The sequence below is a fragment of the Chroicocephalus ridibundus genome, chromosome 10 (genome assembly GCF_963924245.1).
Source record: "Chroicocephalus ridibundus chromosome 10, bChrRid1.1, whole genome shotgun sequence".
NCBI classification, from domain to species: Eukaryota; Metazoa; Chordata; class Aves; order Charadriiformes; family Laridae; genus Chroicocephalus; species Chroicocephalus ridibundus.
In genome coordinates this window covers 15240721-15267178 of record NC_086293.1, presented here as the reverse complement: position 1 = coordinate 15267178, position 26458 = coordinate 15240721, and the positions used below count along the sequence as shown (strand labels likewise).

General features: G+C 41.2%; 1 protein-coding gene across 1 annotated transcript in view; it reads left to right on the top strand.

Moving 5' to 3' along the window:
• The first annotated feature begins 1458 nt into the window (after positions 1-1458).
• The window catches only part of TAFA1 (TAFA chemokine like family member 1), a 232654-nt gene continuing 207654 nt past the window's right edge, over positions 1459-26458 (top strand). The window contains exons 1-2 of the mRNA XM_063348017.1: positions 1459-2318; positions 4437-4557. Of these exons, the coding sequence (XP_063204087.1) occupies positions 4440-4557 (118 nt within the window). The 5' untranslated portion in view covers positions 1459-2318; positions 4437-4439. The remainder of the gene's footprint in view (positions 2319-4436; positions 4558-26458) is intronic.

The following is a 26458-nucleotide window of genomic DNA, read 5'->3' as shown; positions in this document are numbered from 1 at the left end:
AGATTTTATTTGCTTCTTGAGGCCCCTCTCCCTCTTCTTTCTTCACACCTCCCCCTCTATGCCCTTTCTCTCATAGCTTTCCCACAAGTCCTAGAGGCAATGTATCTTGTTAAAGCAGTGTTATTTTAAAATAAATTCCCATCACCTGCCCCTCTCAGGTGCTGCAGAAAGCTCCCCATATTCCCATGGAAAGGGGGAAGGTCTTGAGCCTCCCTTTGGCAGCAAACCACAGCAGCCCCCCGCCCACCCCCTTCTTCTATGGGCTGCACCCGATCCCAGGTCCTCGTTCCTCACTCATTGGTACTTAATGGTACTTGGTATGCCTTGGTTGGCTCTTAAGAGCTTTCTTGGACACTTCTAGACCTTCTGAGGCCAGAAAGTGGCAGCAATTGCCCCAGTCCTTAGCTTTCTTCCAGTCTCCAAGGAAATTCGTGGGGAAAACAAGAAAGTCTTTATTAAACAGACCGTGCCATGCATTTTCGTACAAAGCACCTGAAGAAATTATGACCTCTTGGAAAGCATCTCTGGTCACCACAAGGCTTGTCCTGAGCCACCCTCTCCTCTCCAGGGCTGCTCAGGGACCTGATGGGAGCCATGCTGTGGTGGTGGCCTGTGGTGTAGGGAGGGTCCACTCACCAGTACTCTCTCATGTCACTTTGTCACCTCCCCAGCTGCGCTATTGTTTCAAGGCTGTAATAAAGAGCTGCTCTGAGCACTGTGGCAGAGACCAGCGTAATGTTCCTGTTGGTCTGCAGGGCCAATCTCTTAATATGTATTACCCAATAAAATACAGCGGCTCCAAAGGAGCGTATGGTCTGTCAAGTAAGCTCATTGCACCTCTCTGTGAGAGTCTCCACTGAAATATGTGTCCTTGGGTGCTGAGAAGGAGGTGCTTGAGAGTAAGGGTACTTATTACTGTTATTATTTACTATCGTTTGGTGTCTGGAGCTGATAAGTGGTGAAGGTAGTACACTCTTCTACCACACGTTATCAAGGGGGGGAAAAAAGCAACCCACGTTTTGTTATAGCATGCACCCTGGGCTCTTAAAATGGAAGTTTCTGTTTTGTCTCCAAGCTTGCTTTCTTCTGTATGCAGACGTGAGAGCTGTAATGCTAAGTGAATGGTATGTATTAAGTCTATACAATGGCTCTTTAAAAAATAATTACATATGGTACAAGAGGGAGAGGAAATAACTCCATTCCTGTAAATGGCCACTTAAGATGTGGACAATAAATAAATAACCGTAATAAATAATCTGGAGTATATGAGTTTAAGCATTTAGGAGGAGTAAATCAGCGTTCTTTCTCCATTGTCTGTTGAGATGATCAGAAATAGAGTTGGAAGTAAAGATTTCACTCAGAGCTGTGGCGAGGTGTTGGAAAGCCCATGGGCGTGTGTAGGAATCTCCTGCCCTCCCCTGTCTCTCCCCTGGTTTTTTGTTACACTTTCCCTGCACCACCCCTCCCTGTTCACAAGCATGTGCTGTGTGCTTGTGAAATGGAAGAGACTCTCTTTAAGTCTCACTTGCGAATAAGTGCAAGAACAATGCCTGGGGAATAAAGCTTCCGCCGGCAGAATTAAAGCATCTCCCAGATTGCTCATTGGGTGTTCAGTCCTTCGCCTCTCCAACGGCTTTGCCTTTCCACTGGCGCTCTTCCACCCTCCTCTGCCCATTCATACCTGCTCCTCGCAGACGAAACCAGCCGCTCTTCTGGCTCTGTGCGAAGTCTGAGTGTCGGTATTTAAATGCAGCTCCAGTTGCTAAGCCCCGGTGACTAGCGGAGTGCCTAGCTGGGGCTGGCAACCGAGGGCTGTGTCGCTTTAAGGCATGTGATACTTTCCCGAGCAGGGATGTATTGAAATAGGCTACGGTACTTACAGCATCGTATAGCAGTGTACGTACAGCTGCCTTACTCTGCACCGCCTGCGCTGGAGTGAGGCTGCTCTGTCCTTAAGCATAAACTGCTCCTCGTCCTTAAGTATCCTGGAAGCTGCAAATTATCTCAAGATCACTTCAAAGGTCTCATCAGGCAGAAGGTGATGCTAGGAGATGATTTAAAGGTGAAAATGAGAAGGTTTCCACCCCTCAAACCTTGGCCACTCTTCTGACGGCAGAGTCTGAGAGCTCAGATGTCTTCTTTACTCTGGGAACAGGATTTGTAACGAAAGAGATTTTTTTTTTTCTTTTAATCCTGATAAAGAAGATTATTGGGAAGCCATTAAAAATCCCTTATTGTGATACAGATGGATTTAAAAAAGTGTTAGATCTTTCCAATGAACACTAATAGAGTGCTCTGCTCTTGGTTGGATTACTCAGGTAAGGAGCTTCTTTAGGATTTAAGATTCAGAAAGCAGATCTGGAACTCATCAGATAATAACTGGAGGAATACTTGCTGCTGTGGGTTTTTTTTACTAATGATAAGATGATCTGTGTGTAAAAGTGTGCATGTGGCAGCAGTTTGCTGACAAACAAGTGCATGAAGAAATGTTTGTAAGAAATGCTGGGTTTTGAGCAAAGGTAGTTTGAAATAGCATAGCTTGAGAAAGACTTTTTTTTTTTTATTTTAATAAAAAAAAGGGGGGGGGGAGGAGCAGAGAGCTAATAATAAAGCCTGAGTGGGTTAAGTCAGTCTGCTGTCCATGTGGTTAAGAATATGATGCCCGAGGAAAGACAGAGGAACGTTTAGCAGGCTGTAGAAGTTTGGCTTTGCTTCCCTGTTTGGCTAGGATTTTTAAAGTTTGGTTTAAATAACGTGAATACCTGAAATATCCCTGTGTGAGAGTCACCTTTCCCTCTTACCTTGTATAAAAAGCATGGGAGCACCAAATATGACAAGAAGGCACTAATTCCTGAAGACACAGGAAGCCTGGGAGCTCCCAGATCTGAGGGGATTGAATCTATTTTGCAAGATAAATAGGTCTAAAAAGAGAGGAGAAAAAGTACACTGTATGCTGCAAACTAAGCAGTTGGAAATGAAATTAATTATATGCTAAGCAGTGCATCAAACAGTACAGAGAAAGGAAGAGCCTCATGCTAATCAAAATAATGTTTTGGTATTTTCTTCTAATTATACTTGTCAGTTTATGTGGTTCTTTTCAATCTGACTTAAAATGCTTCCCAAAGACCGTGCTTATTTTAAAATCAGGAGCAAAAACGTATTTTATATGCATATATTTTATTGCAATTTTAACGTTGTTAATTTTCCTACTGCAGTAATCCCCCTGCCATATCATATACAGACTTTTTAAAAAATTTTTTCTTTAAGGACATGATTCTTCTATGTGAGCGATTTAATCTTTCAAAGTCTTTCTTGCTCTGTGAAAATGATGTTCAGCTGATTGGATTATTAGATAGAAGACGGCATCACGTCATTGGCTGTGAGGAGTGTGCCTGAAGTTTTGATAAATTTGGCAATATGAAATGCAGCAGAAGGTGTTGTTAAGGGAACTGGACGATGTGTAGCGTAGCTGAGCCTTGCAAACCTCCCGATCCTTGCAGGCATTGAGAAGGAGCTGTTGAAGTTAAAAAGTCAGAGGGAAATTTAGCCAGTTACTATAATAATGAATACAAGTATGAAAAATCACAGTTGCCTATATCAGGTGGCCAAGTATGCCAGCACTGGGAGACAAAGAAATTGCTCTTTCCCTTTGCAGTAGGAATCTTTACAATTTTGACACAATCTGCGTTGTGAAAAGATCAAATCTTCTGTGGAGTACATATGAAATTCAGTCTGGCCGTGCTCCAGTCCCTTTACACGCACAGGTCGAACAAAAGGAAACTGATTTCATCTGGGGATTAGAATGTAATTCTGAGAAACAATTACTTTGTTTAGCAGACAGCATCAGGATTAAAAATTAATGCTAGTAAAACTCAAAAACAATAAACCGTTACCTTCTGGGTCAGTATTAGTCTTCCAGTCTGGGGGTGGGGTATTTTTGAAATGCATCTCAGATACCCGAGTATGTTGTATGCCTCTCTGTAGTGTCTTTAAAGTAGTTTTGATACTGTCTGGACATCACGTGTATATTTTTTTAGCTGGCAGTGTGATATATTTTTTTTTAAATTTTTATTTTTTTAACTCCTTTGTAAATTCAGCTATGGAACAGTGTGGGGATATTTTCCAGCCTTCTATTTACATTGGGTTTTTTTAGTCCTCAGATCATTACAGTTTCATTATTACCACTGAATTATTAAAGTCATCCAGGCTCCTGTGTTGACATCTCTTACCTCAACTGTCCTTTCCGGCCATGACCTTTGTTGTATGACGGTTGCATCCTGCAGGGGGGGAATAATAACACAGAGACAAAAGCCATTTAGCAAGAGGAGTAAAAAAATTTTTAAAAATAAATAATTAAAATACTGTTGTAATGGAAGCTGACTATTCTGTGTGCTGTAAGGCAATGGATAATAATGTCTGTCTAATATTTTGTTTAGAGAATGGCAGTGGTCTCTGCAATGTCCTGGGTCCTGTATTTGTGGATAAGTGCCTGTGCAATGCTGCTCTGTCAGGGGTCCCTCCATCACACTTTCCAGCAGCATCACCTGCACAGACCAGGTAGGACTGAGATCAGTTGTGAGATACCATAAGATTGCAGGCTTTCTGCCCATGCTTATGTTTGTCTTGATAATTGATTGAATAATCAAAAAATCTGTTTTGCTATTTAAGTTTTATGAGTTGCTTGCCTCTATATTGCACAGCATCTTTTTTGGGTTGGTCTAACATGTGTTGTCCTTTGCCAGTCTGATATTGGAATAGTCATCCTTTAATGTTGTCTTCTAACAACTTCCCAACACAGGAATCCCGTTTTGGATAACTGTTCAGTTTCTCTGTCTCTTTCTCTGTCCTTATTCTATCTCCCCTTCTCCGCATTTTGTGCAGTTCCGGAGTGGGTGTGTAGCTCAAAAAACATTGTGACAGCACAGGTTTGAGTAACTTTGCAGTTATCTGACCCAAACTGGACATGGGTTTGTTACTTAAATTAATGGCACCAAACATCACTCGGAGTCACTAGTGTTTACTGGAGGTCAGGTGTTTGCCTTTAGCATAAATGAGAGAGTGAGTTATTCTCAGGTTCTGAAGTTTACCTCTGAAAATTGATGGGGTTGCGAAAGTGCAGCCCAGAGGAGAATTTGGGACTGTCTTTCAATGGAATTCAATACCTGTAAAGTCAGAATAAATCCCCAGGTTAGCAGTGGAGAATGCACCTCACTTTGACTGTTGTGATCCACAAAGACTGCACACCAGTAGTTTTACTGTGTTTTTATTAATAGAAATGGATCACATAACTTCTTCAACTGTTAATTGAGCTTTGAAGAATATGTGCCATGTTAAAAATTAAGGGGTTGGCATATTCTAGCACAGTATTACCATCTGGTTAAAATTAGAGGGGCCAAGAATGTTGCTTAACAAATTTGGATCCAAAGAAAGGTGGGAGAGGTTTTAAGAGCTTTAGAAATGAAAGATGCAAAGTGTTAACTTGCAGTGATGAATCATTTAACAATGTGGCAACTAATACTTTAATAGTTTTTCTTGATGTAATGGCATACCTTCAAAGATGAACAGTCTTGAACCACAGGTCTTTAGCAAACTTAATGACTCAAAGCTTTTCCAACTACTTTCATTATCCAAAAGCTGTAGGTGTTGGCATTGTCTTGCTTTCTTTATAAATAAAGTATGCATAGTATAGAGGAATAGACCAAAACCTTCGATAGACCAGCTCTCGGTAGCTATGGTAGAGGACCAGATTAATTAATGGTGTTATTTTTACTAGCTGGCACTGAAAGTTTGAAAGTATTTGAAGTTTGAGTGGCAAGGTTGTTATTTGGGACTTGCAGAGAAATGAACAAAATATTTATTAAAATGCATCTGTAAGTAACGTTGCCGGTTACTTGAGTCTGCCCCCCAGTAAAGGAAGTTGGGGGGGGGGGTGGGGACAGCCCAGGTAAACAGATAGGTAAAAGGAAAATGTAATCTCGTTTTGTAAAATCAGTTGAAACAAGTGACATGATGAGAAAAAATGAGAGCTGGGCAGATTCCGAGCTCTGCAACATTTGCCTAAGCTTGAAAAATCACCTTTTTTATGAAGCAAGAACAGCAAGACACTGAATGCATACCAAGTGTTGGGGAAATGTGAAAAATGACAAAAATCTTTCACTCAGAGATGCGATACAGATAGAATGAAGGTTTTACAGCTGCCTCATCACCTACTTAGAAACAGCCAAGCTTTCCCTCTTGCGAGCCTTTCTCAGGCAGCTTCTCCGCACCCTACGTGAGTAAGATTGATGGTGTTCTGATCCCAGGCAGCCAATTTCAGTCTCTCAAGAAATAATCCACTACGTTGACAGATGAGTGGAATTTGACATGATGTTCACCTCAGATTCAGATTGTGCTGCACCTGGGAAGTACCAGCTAGTGAGCGTCCTTTAGGGAAACTGTTAGAGATTTTGGACAATTTCTGCTGTCACAACAGAAAATCAAGACAGTGTTTTTTATAAGGCCATGAATTTGCAGTCTGCCAACTGAATGTGAAAGGTTGTACATAAAAGGGATGGAAATATGTTAACTAGCAAACTGAGTGATTTTAATGTATTCAACTGCAGTCCCTGAGCACACCCTATTTTTCATATTTATAATATTAGGAATGCGTCATTTACTTTTAGTTAGTCACTGTGTAAGTAAGATTAAAATGTTCAGCCAAATAAAAGTGAATAAAAAATGGATGCAGATGAGCCAGTGCATAGTTTCAGTAATTTAATATTTGGTATATGAAATTTCAACTTATTGAATCATGGCAAATATAGTTGTAATCAATAGCATGCTCAGCATACCTTTTCCTTCAGTTCGTGATCTTCCACAGATAATGAGATCCTCTGAAATAAGAGATTTTGAGCTGCTCAACCCCATCATGGGGCTACTTTCGTACAAGATAATTAAAAAGGCAGGTTCCACCCCATCTTGTGCTTCTTATACTTGATGCATAGAAGAGTCTCAGTGAGCACAGGAAGCTGCAGGTAGAAGATAAAATCCTCGTGGAGTGTATTTAACATAATAAGCTTGAACTGAACTCGGTGGATTAGCACAGTGAATATACCCATCTGTACTACTGCGGTTAATCCAGTTTTGAAACACTGGAAACAAAGGGCAATATATGAAAAGGTTAGGTCATCATCAGAGATTTCTGAGCTTGCTCTTTTCTTCTGAAACTTTCTTAAGCAAGGGTCTGAATGGGTTGAAATAGATTTCTACGCACTATGTGCAATCACAAAACCTTAAAGCTTCCATTTGGTGTAGTATAACTTTCAGTTTTATAATTCAGTACGTCTTTGTTCAGTTAGACATAGCAGAAGGTACAAACCTGAAAACAAATGCAATAAACCGCTTTATGTGAAAGTATTTGTAATTGACTGTAGCTTTATTTTTCTCTGAAATGTTCACAGGTGGGCACAGATAGTAAGGGCATAATAAACACTGCTTGAATATAAGGTGGATGATGCTGTATTACTTGTACTTGTTCGTTCTTGTCTCATTAACGCAATGAAAAGTTTGAATGCTATTGTTAAGCAGCCTTAAGTATCGGTGGCTGTTCCTTTTGGCTATGATAGATGTGGAGGGTAGGGTACATTTTTAGGCTGCTTCACTAGGATCCAGAGGAGACCTCTGAAGTAAGCTAGCCGAACACCACTGCAGCGTAATTCCCCTTGGGTAATATGTATGGCTTTCCACAGTTTTTTTTATGATTATATTTCATTTTCATGAAAATTATGTTAGGCAAAAGACGTATGAAAGCATTCACAGGAAATAACTTTATGTGGAAACAAATCTCCATTTTTTTTCTTCAAGCATGTCATTTCTGTGTGATTTAATAAGAAAGAGCGGTAATAAGAAGAATTCCACATTGGCCGTTTTAGGCTCTGATATACGCACAGTTGTAGAGCTGTTGAATTGGCCTGAGGATTAGAGTGGACAGGTTGTGATTTGCAGAGTTAGCTGAGTGCCTGTGATAGTCCGTTGATCATCTGATTGATGGGATTGACCCTACCCAGAGGTAGGAAATGAAGTAGATGCTGGCATTTGGCAAGACAGCAAGATATTAACAAAGCAAAGGGTTCAAGTTTTAAAAAAAAAAAAAACCGCTCCCCAATCATGCAATTTTTACCAAATTTTCTGGCTTTGTTCCATAAATTAGGGATGTTTTTGCTCCTAGTGAGGACGATCACCTAATACTGGATCACAGTGGACAGCACTGGCCATGTGTTGGTAAAAAATACAGAAAGCACATTAGATTCACCTGTAAGTTGATGCGAAATAATTAGCTACACATCAAGGATGCTAGGTTAGTCTTGCATACAGTGTAAAGATGTGAGGCAGACATAAGCAGAAACACGTACCTGCTGTAGCAATGCTGACATTTGCAAATACGTTAATTAAAAATAGGCCTCCTCAGAGGAAGAAATCATGGACTGAATCAAGGCTGGAACTGCATGTCTACTAAACATGAAGTACCTTTTATTGTGACAGTAGTTAATGATGTGCCCATTAAAAATCATCTCAAGAAGTGATTCTCTCTACCTCATATTACAATGAGGAAAATCCATCTCAAAGCAATTCTGCACAAACTAACAAGCAATATCAACCTAAGGATGCTCTGAGCAGGTTTCTCAGTAGGCAGCATTTTGCAGAAGCTTGAGTCTGTGCCTGTGAGCGAAGTATTTCTTAGTTCTGATCTTGGCCTTCCCACTGTTTTTTATAGCCGTGGGGGGAAAACACGTATTTTCATATTTCAAAAGGTCTGCTATTTTCATATGCCCCATATATGTGGCTATTCAGTTCAAAACAGACTGGGAAGAATGTTGGTCTGAATCTAATTCTCAGAAAGTGTAAATAAAATATTGTCTTCACTTTGCAGAGCAACTGAGATCTGGAAGATGAATTCAACAGGATTTTTACTCTTGGAATTGATAGAGCGAGTGTAGGACTAGGTAGTTAATATATAAATGTATACAGCTTTTGTGATTAGCAAGAATTGTATTACATTAATCATACACTGTGAATGCAAACTCTTGCCTTTAGTACACAATGTCCAAATTGTCATGCAACAACTTAGCCAGTATCCAGTAGATCACCTCACGGACGTGAAAGCTGACAAATGGTATTTCTTGCTGTATTAATTAAAATGAACAAATTTATAAGCTCTAAAGGCTGATTTGATCTCACTGTGCACAGGAGGCACCATATATCCTGGTTTGTTCGCGATCAGAAAATCCAGTTCACAATGAGCTATTCCAGTTGCTCGCTGGAAATCATCTCTCTCATGATACCTTTCTGTCACATACCTCTGTCCTTCACAGTCTGTTCTTGAATATGTGAAACTACCAACTGCTAAGTAAAGAAATCCAGGTTGGAGGTGCTTACTCAGTTCCTGGTCACATACAAAATACACTTGGATGTACGTGGACAAACGTATGTATTTTATATAGGCAGAGAATGTATGTAATGAAATCAACACTTAAGGATGAGGTAGGATTACTAGCAGTGTGATAGCCAGGAATTGCCTACTGTGATTGTGTGGTACACTTGTTTACAACAGCAGACTTTATTAGAAGTATCGCACACTGTGATTTTTACTTATTTTTTTCCCCCTCTAAAAACATCCAAAAGAGAAAAAGCATGGCTATAGGGTGTGTTTGCAGCCAGAGGGTTAAGTATGTGTTTTTCTGGGGTCTGTAGCCTGTTACTTTAAGGGGCTCCCCTCTCTCAGGTAAAGGGGAAAGGGTAGGCAGGCATTGCCAAGGAGCCACCAGTACTCAGTGGAGGGTCAAAGGCACGAGGACACCTCTCTTCACAGGAGAAGGGTGCGTAGCTGGGAGTCTCACAGCTCGGTTGCAGGTAGAGGAAAGCTGTCACCAGTCATGCTGCTGAATGTGATGCCTTGTTGCTTCTGATCCAGGTAGACGAAGCAACCTGAGGGGGAGCAGGTGTTGCAGCTTGATGGACTGTGAAGAACAGCATGGCTAAGGTGCACGGTGGGGCACTGAGCAGACCGCTGTGCCCAGCGCGGCTCTGCAGGAGCTGCTGGAAGCGTGGCCGTGTTCCCTGCGATTGTCCCCGCCACACACCTTGTGCTAAAGTGCAATGGCAAGGTGCTACCAGTGGTATTTTGAGAGAAAGGACATGCCTTTTGCACATGCGGCTTGCACTGGCACTGTCTGGTGCTCTGGTTCAGTCCTTCCTCCCAACCCTGCTTCTGTCCCTGTCCCGTGCCACTTCAGCTCTCAGGGCCGTCTGCAGGCAGCCACAAGCAAAGCACATCCCTCTTTACGTGGCAGAAGCTGCTCTGGGGAAACAGAGACCAGAAAGCGCCTCTTGCTGCGATGGCCCCAGCAGGCATCTTCTCCTCCCACACCCGTGTGCCGAGCCTCCATCTCCTAGTGCAGCCTGGGGGCCTTGGTGAGTCATGGAGGGACCTTTCAGTGCACCGCACTATTTGTAGCGCTTGCTGTCATGGTATTAGAGACTGTGAGAATTCATGCTATGGTGGTTAAGTCCCAAGGAAAATTTGGCACCTACAAATATAAACCCCAAAGGCAAACTACATTGCTCTGCGCTGAAGTATTTCTGCTGATAACATCAGAAACCTGCCTTTAATGATTAGCCTACTTTAGTCCAAGGCTCATTTATATTTTAAAAGGCAATATCCAAGTGCATTTCCTCGTAAGATAGATGTGTTTTCTCCCATTAAGTTTCATATTGTTTTATCCTATCCCGCCTATAATCTTTGTATTTCCTTTTGAATGTTTTCTTTTCCACTCTGCTGTGAAATCAACCTTTGCTGTGAGCAAGGTTTATTTTCCTGATGGGATTCAGCATTTTTGCGATTTCCAGAGATGCTCTGTACAGAACAGTTCTCTCCAGCTAAACAACTTCTTTTTTGGTTTTTTTTTTTTGTATGGCGCTGGTGCTGGAGATTTCTTTTCATTGTGCTCTAGGCAGGGACCGCAAGGACTGCAGCACAGTTGGACTCTAAATTTATGAGACTCAGTCAATGATGCACAATGGGGAATTGAGGGTGTAAATTAAGCTGAATGAAGTTACAAAGCCTCACGTATGTATCTGTGACTCATATTTCTATGCTCTATTTAGAAGATTGTTATGTGACATCTCTCTCTCTTGCCTTCTGTATTCCTATCAGAACAACGGGTTTCCCCTCTTCCTTCACAGTGGGTGAAGAAACCAGTCCTGCCCTTCTTGAATGGCCACGTCAGTGGCAGCAGGTGCAGGGCCACTGTTGCTATCATATAATTCTGTCATAGTATTCCATTGTAATCCTTATTTTACTTTGAGAGAACAGCTTTGCTTGGGAACTGAATTGGTGGCAGGAATGGAGGATCGTACTAGTTCTTGGATGATGTGAAAGTGATTCCTTAAGGATCACCAAGTGAAGCGTGATTCGTGGACAATCTGTTATCTCAGATGGCTGAATTTCCTTCGACCAGGGTGCCCTCATTGTGGTGTCTTTGAGCTACAAGTAATCTGGGAATAGTCTGCTCTACATCAGCAGCTCCCACCGACAGTCACGTGTGCTGGGCGCTATTTAAAATTGTGCATAAATATTTCTTCTGTGAGCTGTGAAGTTTTAATGCATATCATGCGCCTTACCTCTCACTAAATGAACAGGCAATTAAAAAGCAGTTTAAATAGTGATCCTTGTCTCTTGATTATTAGGAGAGCTGCTGGTTCAGATCAAAATATGCATTGAATCTGTCCTCATGCATGATCGAAAACTACTATTGGATTAATTTTGTTTTCTGTAGATGACAAATCTGAATTGAGAGCCTTCATTGTGAATCTATGAAACACAATGAGCAAAAATCACTTCTGTAGTTAACTTGTGTGGAAGTGAAGGTTATATTGATGGACAACTTGATTGGAAAACTCCCATGAACATAATGTCAGTTTATTGGAGTGTGGGGAACTAGGAATTGTGATTTCCTTTGCTGTAAATATCAGCAGCCAACAGGCACTATATATCAGCCTGAGTCCAGGCAGGAGCCTCACGTTCTTAACTGCACACGCTCTGATAAAACTTTATTATCTTTTTTTAGTGTCCTCATTAATGCTCTTCAAAAATGCTGTTAAATATTTCTGGCAAGCAAAACTTCAGCATAATTTTACTGTATTGTTAAGGATTTATTAATGATAATCTTTTCTTGCAGAGTCTATTTATATTTGATCATGACATTAATTGGTTGCCAAAACAAACTACAGTTAATTGTGTTTAATTAAGTGGTTGGGAGCAAGCAAGGATAGTTTATTTGGGAAATCGGTTTCATTGATTTATATGTTTATTTTTTAGAAGAACGTGAATAAATGAAGGGAACCTATTGTTAAGCCCCTTTTTCCGTACATACTATCCAGGAATCATCAGTAACACAGTTGTGACTTTGGACAGGTTCAAGAGTGGAAAAGAATTTGTATTCTATATATTTGCCTATACAAATCTGTTAGGAAGTCAGTGTTCACTTTCTGAATCATTCTGAATTCAAATAAAGCCTAAACCCAAGCAGAAATAAGCTCAAGTGACACTGAAACTAACCAGAAGGTAGTGTTCAGAACAACACATGTTGAAAAAATGCATTGCAGAGGAAAACTTAACTTCATTTCAGGTTTGGCGAAAGGTGTTTTGGATAAGGAAGGTGTGATAAAATACAGTAAGATATGAATAGATAAATGTTTTCTATGATAATTATAGTAATACAGTGTATAGTTATATTGTATTTCTATGATACAGTAATTTCTATATTTTCTATCATGCATTTCAAAATCCACTAATTTTACACTTCAGAAGCTTTTGAACACCAGCCTATTTCATCTTGTAATGTAAAATCAGAACTGAGTGGAGAATCCGGAGGACATAATGTTTTTTTGAGGAGTCAATTTCCTAAGTTGAAACTGTAATTTAAGAAAAATAGTAGTTTGGTATCTTTGTGCATTCCTTGTTTCTGCCTTGATATTCCTTTTTTTTTTTTTGGGGGGGGGGGGGGGGGGGGGAATAATCTGCATAAGGTTTCTGTTATCCCAGCATCTACCTGAAAGAAGGCATCCTGATAAACGAATAAATCCTGTCTGGAAGCATATATTCAGATATGCCAGCAGCTGCCTCTTTTTCCCAAAAGAAATCGAGACCTCACAGACTTCAAATCCAATACCAATGCAAATATGAGGAAGGGTTTGTGTGTCCCCCTAGCTAGTAGCAGCTCTTCTTTTGGTTTGCAGCAGAACTGAAATTAAAGGAGAGGTCTAATGTTTTCAGAATTTGCCCTTTTTCCCCAAATCTCTGCTGATTTAATAAAAGGTATTTCCTTAACTTGTGGTTTAAGCAAGATTTTTGATATCAGGGCTACACTAATACTGTTTGCTGTGAGTATCGTCAACTCATCAAGTTGCTCCTCTTGGTTACTTGCATGAGACGCTTTCGAATTTGGGTGGTCAGTCAGCCAGAAGTCACTATTGTGTGTCGAAACAGAAACTCAAGGGATGAGCTGAAGATAAGAGGCTTTTGAGTTTGTGATTGGTTTCAGTGTACCAGGGCAGGATCTGACAGAGAATGATTGTGTCTAAGCCAGCTCCCACATCTGCAGTATAATTATTTCTGCAGTAATATCATATTTTTGTGAGGCTTTAAAATGGAGCTTCTGTGTCGTCTGTCCCACCCCACCCCCCCAAGTAATTAGAAACTGTCTTTCCGTGGCTAAAACCTCAGTGCCTTCTCCATCAAGTCAGCCGCCTGGGTGGTGTTTATCTTAACCTTGTTGTGAGTTTCTCCAACAAATAGATGACTCCTTTAGTTCTAATTTAGTTTCTCTTGGTATGTCTATTATCTCTTTCTAGTTGGCAGGCAAGGAAATCAGTTGTGCATCAAATGAAACCATTTGTCATGGATTAGTGCATGCAAATGCCTTGATAACAGCAATAGACAAAAGCTGGCAAGTGTCTGAACGCTAACTTCGGAAAAGAAAATTAATAAGGCCAAAACACCAGTGACAGCAGTCCCTAAATGAGATTATTCAATGCCTGAGAGCAAGGTGACTCTTCTATCCCCTTCCTTGCCATTTTTTTTCCTCTTACTGAAATCTTAAGACATCAGGGTATTGCAGTGACCCCTGCGAAGTGGATGAGTGTCCGTGGGAGCCCCTGGCTTTCCCAGGGCTGCTTGATGTCAGGACCTTCCCTCTGTCTATTCAAACCCTTCTGTATCCACAGCAGAGTCGGGAGACGGGATTCATAGTTGTGCAAAAGTAGAGAAGACCATTGAGCAGAAGATTAGAGCGTATATCCCAGTTTGTCACAGCACACTGGAATTCAGTAGAGCTGCCAGGCGGGATACCTAAGTGAATCATGTTGAAGTGGAATGGATCTTCCTCGGTGTCTTGGTTAGAAATATTTTGCATTTCCCTTTTCCCCGAGGACAGAATTGGGTAATTGTTTAATGCTGATCTCCTACAGTTGATAAGACACTGAATTGAATGAGTTGACAGCAGCTATTAGATATTTATCTCATGCTTGTGTTTGTTACTCCAGGTTTTTTTTACGAGCCTGGTTGGACTCTTTTCAGTCCTAAAATTAAGTGTGGGCTCTGCCAATTTCCCCACTCAAAGGATGGTGTGAGGAAGAGCTGAGACAGTTGTGGGAAGGAATTTTGAGATGCCCTGACTGGGAGCAGGCTATGGACAACAAGCGTCTTTTGCACATTTTATTTCCAGCCCCCCCAAACCACTCTTATGAGAGCACCAGACACAGACACCGTAATTTAGTGTAAGGACCACAATGTAGACAGATTACCTGCTGTCTTCTCCTGGGGTTTTACCATGTTTCATTCCCCCGCCCCGCTTATTCTATTTCTAAATCTGTCTCCCTTCCCTTAAATCAGTTTCCTTTATTTTCTTTTAAATCTTTCTTTATGTAAGCTCTTATGGCTCTCAGTTTTAAAAAAGGCTCTCTGAACCTCCTCCTCTTAGAGTCAATGTACCTTGATGTGCTGTTTTAGCAATAAAATGCCGCTTGATTTCATCCCAATTAGAACACAACCCACACTTTTATGAAATAGTTTCAAACATTGTTATTTGGAAATAATCAAAATGGAGCTATTTGATCAAAATATTTGAAATGTTAAAATACATTTTTCACTTTCTGATATTGACACCATTTCTAACAAAAACTGTGGAAAATATAAATTATAATCTTTTTCACCCATAGGAAAAAAATTATTTCTGTTGATCAGAATTTTCCAGTGGGAAAAATTTCACAGGTACTTTGTGCCTGTCTCTGCAGCAGGCTGTATGCAAGGCAATATACTATCGGAGTTGTTCCTGGGTTTTGTTGCCCCCCCTCTGCCCCTATGCTTTGATTTTGTGTATTTGTGCTGGAAGCAGACCTTTGCTATTTACACCCCCAAAGTTTATCTCTGTTTTGATGCTGTAGCGTAGTCAAGACACCTTGTTGAGCCTGTGATGTTGCCACAGACTAACTGTGTCGGTCAGATTGGGTAAGGCAGGCTCTGGAAAGCAAACTCTTGGCTGAACAGGACTAGTTCTGAAAATGAACAAATGTCGGTGATAAAAATAGGTGCAAATTAAAGGGAAAGGGATTTTTCCTTTTAGTGTGAATCATTTGATGGTTTCCCCTAGTAAAACAGTTCCTTGACTTTTTAGATTGGATTTGAATTGGCTTTGAGCTGCCTGTTGCTGTGTGGCATTTTGTGATGATGTACCTTCTATGAGCAGTGTGGGATCAAGCAGTTCTTTTGTACTAGTCACACTCTTTTGAGGTTCAGGCTATGCAAGTCCCCCCTGAACCATGTTCTTACGTAAATTGAATTATTTGCTTAGTGTTTTTGTTTTCTAATCTATCAAAGGTGCAATCTATAGTGTCTAGAGATGGAAAGAAATTACAAAGCGGTATCGTATTTATGCTGAAGTCCTTCTGATAAGGATTGTATGTCTTTAGTATGCTGCTCCCTGCATCTGAGCGGCTGTGCTCTTTAACAGGTAAGAGGAGATTATCCCTTAGTCCTGACAGAATCTGTGAATCAAATTCTGTAAGGGGAAATTCATACGGAGTTTAAAATGCAAACCCACTTTCAGATGTAACTAGCAAAATCATTTCCTCTATGAATTAGTACCTAAAGTTTCAGAGGTCATGCTGTCAGCTGTGTCCTGTCTGCTTTTAAAGTGCTTTAATGTCCAGGTTTCACAGAGGAACCAAGCAAAGATATGAACAACATTCAAATATGCCTTTGTCAGGAGGGATTTTTCTGTATTCTAGTAGCACATACAGATCTCAGAACATCAATATTTGCTATAAAGAAACCACAGTTTTACAGGACACCCGACTAACACCTGCCTTCCTGTTTCGTTCTTTTCTTTCTCTTTATGCCCAGCCGAGGGCCAGTCGATCCCCCTGTGCAGTCTGTATGCAGTGTCCAGCAGTGGAATATATCATCTGAGGAAACTGAGATCTCAATCATGAACATATGCAGGGCAGCTGAGATGCAAATAAGTGGGGCTTTGTTATTCTGTTCCTCACGTAGCCTCGTTAAGTGAGATTGGTGGCTGCCAGACACTGTCCACCCAGCTGGTACCCGCAGCCAGCATCCCATCCCTAGTGCTCCCGCCTTGGCATGGCTTGGTGTGCAAGTACAAGCATCGCTGTGAGCTGGGTGATGGATCATGGAGGCTCTTAGCTCCCTCTTTTCATGAAATCAAGTGCTTTCGTGTAAGCCAACTTCACGCTGGCTTAAACTTTCATGGTAGTTAAGCTACAATCTATCAGACTGCCCCAGCTGTGAGGTGTAAAGAGCCTTCACGTTCACTTACTGTTACTCAATTGACAAACAAGTTGTACCGTTGTAGTGAATTTTTTCCCCTGTGTCCATGTTCTCAGCTGAACCACAGGCTCAGCGCACGCAGACAGGCAGTACAGCGGCTGCTTCAAATGTGGAACTTCCCACTTTTAACTTAATTGCTTCCTTTAAAAGATGAGAAGCTTGGGCCTGTCTTTGGACAAAAAGGCTCACACTTCAAGTGTGTTTCTCAGTTGAAGGCTACGCTTCCCACCAGAGTTTTGTGCAGTGCTTCCAATCTTTCACAGGCAGCATAACACTGATTCTGCATAACTCTGAGTGTAATTTTTTGTAACATGTCTGACTTGCAAATCTTGTTAACTGCACGCTGTTATCTCAATATGCTTGCAGGCCAGCTACAGCAACATAAAAACTTGTGGCAAGATAAATCATGTTAATTGTTTTTAATAGAGGGGGAAAATTCAGATCTCCTGATTGCTTCTAAAGACACAGATTGCTGTGGGGAAGGACCTAGAAGATTGGTCCCAGAAGAGGACTGTGCTCTGGGGCTCCTAGCTGGAAAATCACCTGCGAACATGTGAATGCTGTGGTTGGGTTTTGAGCCAACTACAGAAGTTTTGCTTCTTGCTTGCTGGGACCTAGAAAACCTCCAAGCTGGGGAAAGGTCTTCTCTGTTATTCACTTCTGTTTTGCCAACAGAGAGGCTCAGTGGTTATACTGCTATTTACCAGTGTCGTCATGTTTCCTGGCAGGATTTCATGCTGTTGTAGAGGCACAGCAGAAATCCCATGTCTCGGTTTATGTGGGATCACCTGGTTGGACTTGGGAGTCCTGGCAAGGGATCCTCTTCCACAGGGTCCTTTTCCTCTCGTGCAATGAAAAGGTGACTGAGCTTCAGCTGATGTCCACTGCCTGCCTTGCAGAGGGTGTCTAGAGGCTCTTGTTAGGCCTTGAGAACCAAACTAGGACTTGATTCCATCTGTTTTGCTGAATTGATGTGAGAATTCCTCATTTTAACCTCTTGTGGTTATAAGCTTTTACGTGCTTGAAGAATTGTAGCAGATTTTCTTTTCTATTGTGACAATTGTTTGTTTATTTTCGTAGGCTGAAGGAATACAGGGCGACACTCTGCATTTTGCAAAGCAGTGTTTCTTTTGTTGTGTGACTAAAGCAGTGTAAATAATTGATTTTTATTTTTTTTATTTGACAGCCAAAGCAAGATATCAAGTGTTGGTTTGGTGCAATATTTACATTTTTAAATTAGTTTAGAATAACTTGATTGTTTTTCTTACTAACTGGGAAAGAAAAAAGAAAACAAAACCTGAAACAATTTGTCAGATTTCTAAACACTGAAAGAAAAGCAAGGAAAAGGCCAGATTAAATTAATAATAATAAAAAAAAAAGCCTAGAGAAGGTACTGCTTCTTTCCTTAAACAGAATTGAATCGGAGTATCTCTAATCAGAAGCTGTGCTCTGCTGTAGGTGTTGACCCTCCATCTTCTTTCTCCCAGAAATAGAGCTGTGGTGTTAAGATATTCCTGGTACCTCTTGAGTTTTCCATTTTGAATAAATAAGTAGGTAATCAGGAGAGCAGAGATGGGACATCAGGATATTTTTTCTCTCATTTGCTATGAGATGGCAAAAAAAGCCAGTCCATTGCTGACAGTCTTCATGGCTAATGTAGTGTTTTATGTGAGGTTGAATGGGCTTTGAGACAGGCCCTACCCCTGCCAAAAAGTGAAGAGGTGGAAGAGGCAGTGCTAAACTCGGCCGCTAAAACTGAGCATGCAGCTCTGCTCTGAGCTGGTGGGGGCTCTCGTATGGTGGTGGCAGAGGCTACTCATTGAGAACTAAATGCATGTGAAAAGGAGGCTTTAACAAACAAAGGATGGGTATTTTAAAAATACCTCGTTGCATGGTTTAGCCTCCAGGAAGGGCATCCTTTGGGTGTTTTGCTTTTCTTTCAGAAGGAGGAAGCTGAACCACAGCCCGCTAAATCTCAGCGTGGTGCAGTAGGCATAGATTTTCTGCCATTCTTCTGCTGTGTTTGAACGTATGGCTTGAACTGTGGCTTCCTTCACCCTGCTTGCAGTTTGGAGGAGGCCAAGGCTGTGCCCCAGCAGAGCACCACTCCTCGCCTCTGCTCATCCATTCAGAAAGAAGCAGGAGCCCACAGGGAGGGACAGCAAAGGTTTGACAAACTGATGTTTGTCTGTGGTGCTGTTGGAGTGTTTTGCTGACTTCTCAGTCATATCAAGATCTTTGCTAATTTAATGAGGCAATTTCACTCGTCAAGGTGACAGTTATCCATGTCAGAGACCAATACTCCTTCTCCTTTACAATACGCTTGTAGGAGTGATTTTGCTGTCCTTGAAGAAACACAGACTGGAATATCACTTTGAGAGATGCTTCTAGTTTGTTTGTTTTGTTGTTTTTTGTTTGTTTGGGTTTAACTTGATAGCATCTGCTTTTGTCATTTTTATGTAAACTCAGCTCTGCTTTGCAAAGCACCACTGTTCTCCTCTTCTGGAGAAAATGTAATCATCTATCAGCAGTGTCGCTATGTCTGTGTGCTCTCATACTAACAACTGAATCCAGAAGTTATTTAACCTGTATTTACTTGTGCCTTTTTCATGACAAGTTCTTGGGGGGTGGGAGGGAGTGTGGTGGGATTCATGAGTGGCCATATTGGATTTTAAGTAAGACTAATTACAGTAAATTAGTTAGGGATTATGTGGCAGAGACCTTTAGTGAAATACAGACTTGTAATAAATAAATAATTCTGGTAGGAACTTACTTGGCAGTTTTGTAGTTGTAGGAACCAAATTTTGGTAAAGCAGAATGAGAGAGAGGCTGAGATCTAAGGTTAAGACCAGGCTGGACGGGGCTTTGAGCAACCCGGTCTAGTGGGAGGTGTCCCCGCCTAGGGCAGGGGGGTGGAACTAGATGGTCTTTAAGGTCCCTTCTAACTCAAACCGTTCTATGAGTCTATGATCTTGTCAACAACATGGCCCGTGGTGTGGTGGTTTGAGCACTTCCCTGGAAGCTGATTCAGATGAAGGACTTGAATATCAGTCTTCCACTGGGTTGTTGAGTTTGTCTGAATTTTTCCTTTCCTGGGGAGAAAGTCTGATTTAGGCAGCAAGCTGCCCGTTCAGCACACAGGGAGCTGCGGCATAGCCTGGCAGCAGCACAGCATAAAGACCAAGGATTGTTTTTTTCAGCAGCACAAAGCACAAACTTCTTTCCAAAGCCTTGTGATTTTTGTGAAATTACCAGCCTATTTCTGCATGATGCCTTTTCATGTTGTTAGCCAGCTCAGTGGACGATCTGTAGCTGTCAAATCTTGCAGAGCCCAACTTTCTGCCAGCAGAAATAGAATGGGGTGTAAAACACTTAGGGTTGGTTTTGACAGCCCTTCATGTGGAATAGAAAATGTAGATTCACTTCATAACTGACAAAGAGCTGATTATTTATGTTTCTTAGAAAACAACTAAGAATGTCTAAGAATCTTTTTTTACCATTATTTATGACTTTCCATGTATTTTCACGTCGTTCTTTTTGAATCATGACAAACTGAGATTAAACAACAAACAGCCCCTGAGATCTGTCGTTTTTTTTCAATGATTTACATAGGATGGTACCCATAAACTACGGAGGCAGCTATCGGATACTGTGAATGAACAAGTACTTTATGGTGTAGTTTTGAGAAACATCCCATGAATTCTGTCTGCAGAAGGTAATGGTGCCATCCCATAAAAAAGGGGGCTTAATGTTTCAGGACACAAAGCCATGAGGCAAAGGTGTAAATTTTTAATTTTTTTTTAGCATTTTTAACATAATCCCATGAGGTTTTATGATGGATTATATCACTGTCTGCCTATCTCTTTTCTCATTGCCTTTACCATGTTTTCTAAACGTCAAAAGAACAAAAACCCACCTCCTGTATCATGAAAAGGATGAAGATTTTTCCGTCTTGGTCTGGTGCTCTGAATACTTTGATGTCTGTAATATAATTATTTTTCAGTAACTAATTTACCCACTTTTGGACACCCTCTTTTGTCTGAAGCATCTCCCTCTTCTGTAATGGGAAGTTTTGGAAAGATGTTATAAGAAAAAGAGGCTTAACTTTGTTCTGCTGCAAAGCCTTCGTATTTATGGCTAATGGTAATTATTTTATATGTTTTCTTTCATTACTGTTTGAGGAGGATGGAGGAAGGTGGCAATGTATCGTCTTCCAAAATGAGAATTTGTGGATATGCATATGGCCAGACATGTCTAACCCTTCTGTTCTCAGTGGTGCAGGCGTATTCACATACAGACCTCTGTGCGCTACCTCATCTTGTAGTGCAGAGACCCATTTGTAGTGTACAGAGCTGGATTCCGCACTCATTTTCTTCACGGAACATTGTGCTTTGCTCTTTCCGTATTTCTTGTCTTCTCAAAATAGTCCATAGTGGCGGTATTCAAAGTAGCAAGGTTTAGTCAGTCTCATGGATAACTAAGTGATAAATGTTTCCCATCAGCTGACCAGGTCTTGCAGTCAGTTATTCAAATAGTCACAAGGGTTTGTGGTTTGGCTGTATTTCTGCTGGATCTTGACGAAGACTGAAATATTCCCAGTTTTGCTGTTGCCGAGGGCATCTTTCCTCATTGTACAAGTGCCACTCTGGAACAAGATGCTTCCCCCAGGACTGTGGTTTGTCACGGGCCAAAGTAGCAGTGGCGATAGCATTGTAAGGGGCAGCAGAAAACCCCTATGCTGTATTGCCCAGGGGAAATGAATGTTTCTGCTGCTTTCAGACTTCTTTTTTTGGTCCCGCCCCCCCCCCCCCCCCCCAAGAGAATTTCTGCAGCTACCCTAATAGCAGTAAAGACATCTGTTTGCAGCTGCAGAAGCAAGATGTGTCAATAGCCGCGCTGGGCAGGGCAGCGGCAGCAGCAATGTCACTGCAATGCTGGAAGCTCAGCACACGCTCATTTTCCGTGTTTCTTGTCCGTGCACCCCCCAGGCCAGCCTAGTCCCCAGCGCACAGCCCTGTCAGACTGAAGTGGTGCTGGCGAGCTGCGGTCCTGGTGGAAGGGGTGGTATGCGTGTCTCCTGCCAGCCCAAGGCAAAATCCCCAGCTGACCTGGGGAAGAAAAGGTGTCGTCAGAGGCACAGGGCTTCTCTCGCTCTCTTCAGTTCATATGCACTTGTGATCTGCCCCCCCCCCCTTTTTTTTTCCCTGACAGTGAAAACCTTCAGAAATATCACTCCATTGACTGGAAATATTTATCAGACTCCCTGGATCTTTATTATTTGCTTTGTTGTCTGCCTACCTCCACCCTAAAGAAAGAAGATACCCTTTTCTAACTCTTTTTTTTTTTTATTTCTGTGCTCTGGTGGCCACATCTAGGCAGACCTCAATGCTTTCAGGGACTGTGTTTTCTAAATGGAGTACTTAAAATCATAAAGGATAAATGTATGAAACCTGGGAACAATGTCAATTATCCTGCCTTTCTTCTCTAGAAACATTTTTCTTATTATATTTCGAATTATGATTCCTGTAACTAACTCTAAAGTATATACCTATTGATTCAAGTGTAGAAAATGCCCAAAGTGTCATTAAGTTTGCTATGACTGTTTCTGTCAGTATTTAATATTTGGGTAAGTGCAATTCCTGCTGTAAACAAAGCCATGGTAAATTGGTGGAAGGTAGTGCCTGTATGTGTACACATCCATACCTTTACTGTAAGCCAACTCATTTCCCTATTTACATTCCCCACATTCATATGGATTTCTTTTGTGGGGGTTTCAGGCACTATACGCTTCTGTACGTGTGGTAAGATTCAGAAGCTTCAAATCCACAAACCCAAGCTGCTTGGTGATCTTCTGGTAAATAACACCTGAGAGTTTATTGTTTGTTCAGCTTTGTGATAGATCAGAATTTGGATTTACAGCCGTTTGCCAGCCTGGTGGGCAGAGGGGTGTAAATCTCCTCCCCTCCAGGAGCCTCCAGCCTGGCAGCACCCGTGTGTCGTGCTCGGAGCCCAGCAGCGAGGGGATGCTTATGACCTCCCTGGGGAGGGACCGGTGCCTCCCTGCCCCGGCAGCTCCCGTGGCTGCCCTGTGCTGCAGCTGCCGCTTGACGTGGGCTATAGGGATCTGGTACTTAGCAGAGAGTGGGGATTTGAGGTAGTAACAGGTTTTCTTTACAATAAGCTTGCCAAACATTTTGGTTTCATCACACTTCTGGCAGTGATAGATGTATTAATTAGCATTTTTATCACATAATAGTCTATAGCCTGAAAATGTCAAATTGTGAGCACATTTGTAGATTAGGTTTAGCTATTAGTGCTTTTCCAGGAATTATATATAGATATGTATTATTTCCTTATTGGCAATATTAAATCATCGTAGATGGAGAGCTATACATCTGTTCTTTATTCATTTTCCCCACCACCAGAAACATGCAGGCACGACAGCATCTCACCCAGCTGTCAGTATTTAAAGAGGTTTTCTCTTTTTAACTATAACTTATAATATGGCGGAGTGAAGGATATAAAGGTTTCATCAGTATGCTTTTCTGTAACTTAATTTATATTTATTATTTTCTCAAGGAGGGAAACTTCCACGCCGACGAGGAGAAAAAGAGGTAGACTATGAAACATCGTTCTTAATGGCAGCAGTGAAAGTGTTTCGTGCTTTGGAATGTTAGGGCAAGTCTGCAGGGAAATGGATTAGTAGGCCAGGAGAGGGTATTGTGATCAAAGTGCATAGTAAATTAATTTACCTCACACTCCTGCAATTTATCACGTAGATATCACCTCTACACATGAAAAGATACATGAGTATGGATGCAATATTGCTTTAGTGCTTATATCTTATTCCAGAACTTAAATAATTTAATGCTCCTGCTTTAACCTTATTGAAATATTAAAACCCTGCAATCCCTTAGATTTGCTTTTGTTACAACTTTAACATTACACTTTTGTGTCATTATGACACGGGTTCATAATTGCAGCCCAGACAGGTCTTTGGCCATTTGAATAGAGAGTAAAACTGGTTTTGACTGGTAAATGCTAAGCAATTTCACCATGAACAAGGACACACGTTATAAAGAAGGAAGAATTATAGATTCAGTGACATCAGGAGCCTTTTTTTAAATAACTTTTTCATTTGTTCACCCTTGCAACTTTTGGCTTGCGGTCATTTCCCATCTATATAACAGTTCTAAGTGATTTTTCAAGTTGCAGTAGTTACGCTTCACAATTAGACTTGCCTGGTAAACAGTTCATTAAAAATGCCTACTTCAAAGAAAGATGAAACAAATCTTTCAGCGGTTTTGATGGAGAATGGGACAAAATAAAGATCTGTCTATTGGTGAAGGGCCTCTAGGTTGGGGGGGTGTGTGCGTGCAGTGAAATTGAGCACGGAAAATGCAGTTATGTCCTGGCCTGAACTGTGGGGGCTAAGAGTTGTCATTTGCTACTCATGGTCCAGGAAAGTGCTCTGATGAGGGCATCTGTGCCTTTGACCAAAACCTGCCTTGCTCCTGGGCAACTCTTCCCCATCAAAATTACTGCCCAGTGGCTCTCCTCCTCAAAAAGTCCTCCAAAAGTTTCAACCGTACAGAATATGTGCTATTGGATTACAAAAAGATTTCCTAAAAAAAAAAAAAAGTCCCTGTTTGCTACAGTCACTGCACTTAATTGAATTTAGCTGAGCTGATCCCTGCTGCTCATGGAGCTGCCAAGCACAGTGTTGCGGAGGGAGAGGGTCTGCTCCTCTCCTGCCATCCCATGTCCTCTTGCAAATGATTGCTTGGCTCCTGTCTGCAGAGCCACCAACTTCTTTAGCTGGAATCCCTTTATTGCCTGGGTTCCTCTAATTAATTACTTATCTCCAGGTCATTTAAAAACTTGATAATTGGTGTATGTAGCTGTCTGTTTCCTCTAAAGTCTGAAACCATTTTATGTACAGCTTATCTAAGTGTACAATCAGCTCAATTAATAGTAATTGCAATTTCTGAGATTCCCATGAATTCTTCAGTTTCTGAAGAGCAAAGAGTTTTCTCAATGGTTATTTCTGGGTAGAGGTCACGAATATCACTGTATTAATCTTTTTTGATTACTGAAACCTGATAACTCAAGTTTCTTCTTCCTAAAGTATTTTTGGTTCAATTAATTTGCTTTTACTGCTGGATTTAACACACGTTCTGCCATACTAAGTAACCTGCTAGTGAAACTACATCTTTTTAAAATCAGTTCAGACTTGCTTGTGACTGTGATTGTTCTTGTCAGACTTACATTTGAGGAAAAACATGTACCTGAAAACTTATGGAAAAGTCAAATAAAAAAAATCCAATTATTCGCATATTTCAATTTACCTGAAATTTCTGCAGTGAAATACTGTTACTTCTAAATTTCTTGTGATTTTGACACCAACACAAGTGGGTTTAACCATCCTTTGCATAATTATTTATTTTTTTAGCATAGAATTACTAGTGTTTCTTGGAGGTCTTTTTCTGTTTACTGAAGTTGTAGGTCTCGCAGCCTTTACCTTCAGTATGAAAATACAACACACACCAGACATGGGGGTGGATATGCTAAGGGTGCTCTTTGCATCTGGCAGTGATGTCAGATCAGCCCAGGCTCTCATAGCTTGGCCACACAGAACAAGGCAGATGCAATCAGCTGAGATCGGCTGCAGGGAATTGTGCGGGAGACAAGCTACACCGTGAGGGTGGCAGCGTTTCCAAAAGCTCGTTGAATGAGGTGGTGCAAACATTGGAACTCAGACTCCAAAACTGGCAAGAAAAAGGTGATGGAAAAGTTGCTACTCTCATAGAGGAGGAGGAAAGCTTTCCAAAACAGGCAGTTGGCTCTCAGTTGAGTTTTCATCGTAGTGTTACTCCATTGGCAGAACGTAGGCACCAAGTAGGACCATATTTATTCAACGGTGTTTTACAAACGTTGCCCAAAAGACTTTGGGCAGTAGACAGCTGTTTTCTAGGGTTATGTATAAAAGCACCTTTAGACCCTCTTACTAAATGAGATTCATCAGTGGCTCATGTGAGAGATTTCAGATGAGCGAAGCGATTCATCACAGAAGGGAGTAAATGGTTAATCATGACATTTGATCTTAACTGGTGCAAAATTAATCTCTTCCACTGAGGTAGAAAATTTGTCATGACAACTCTTGTTCAGGTCCACAAGAGTAAGCAGTATGTAACTAGGTCTCCAGGTGACAAAGAAGTGTTTGGGTTGTCAAAAGGGAAGAAAGAGGCAGCAATCTTCTTAGATTAGATGAGGCCAAAGCTACAGAACAGCTTTGCAATGTGCTATTCTAATCACAAATCAACGATATGCTGGGATTCAAAAAACAGATTAGAGATTTTGATGACTAATGAAAACATCTGCAGATATATTCAGATGTTGTTAGTTTTTAGCATATAAACCCCATTTTAATAGTATAAGCTTGCTATTCACCTCTTAACTTCATGTCTCTGGTGCAAATCCTGGTTATGCCTGCACTAAAACCTGCACCTGTCTCTCTGATGTCTATGACATCTGGCTTTTAACTCTGATGCAATATAGCTGAACAAAATTCTA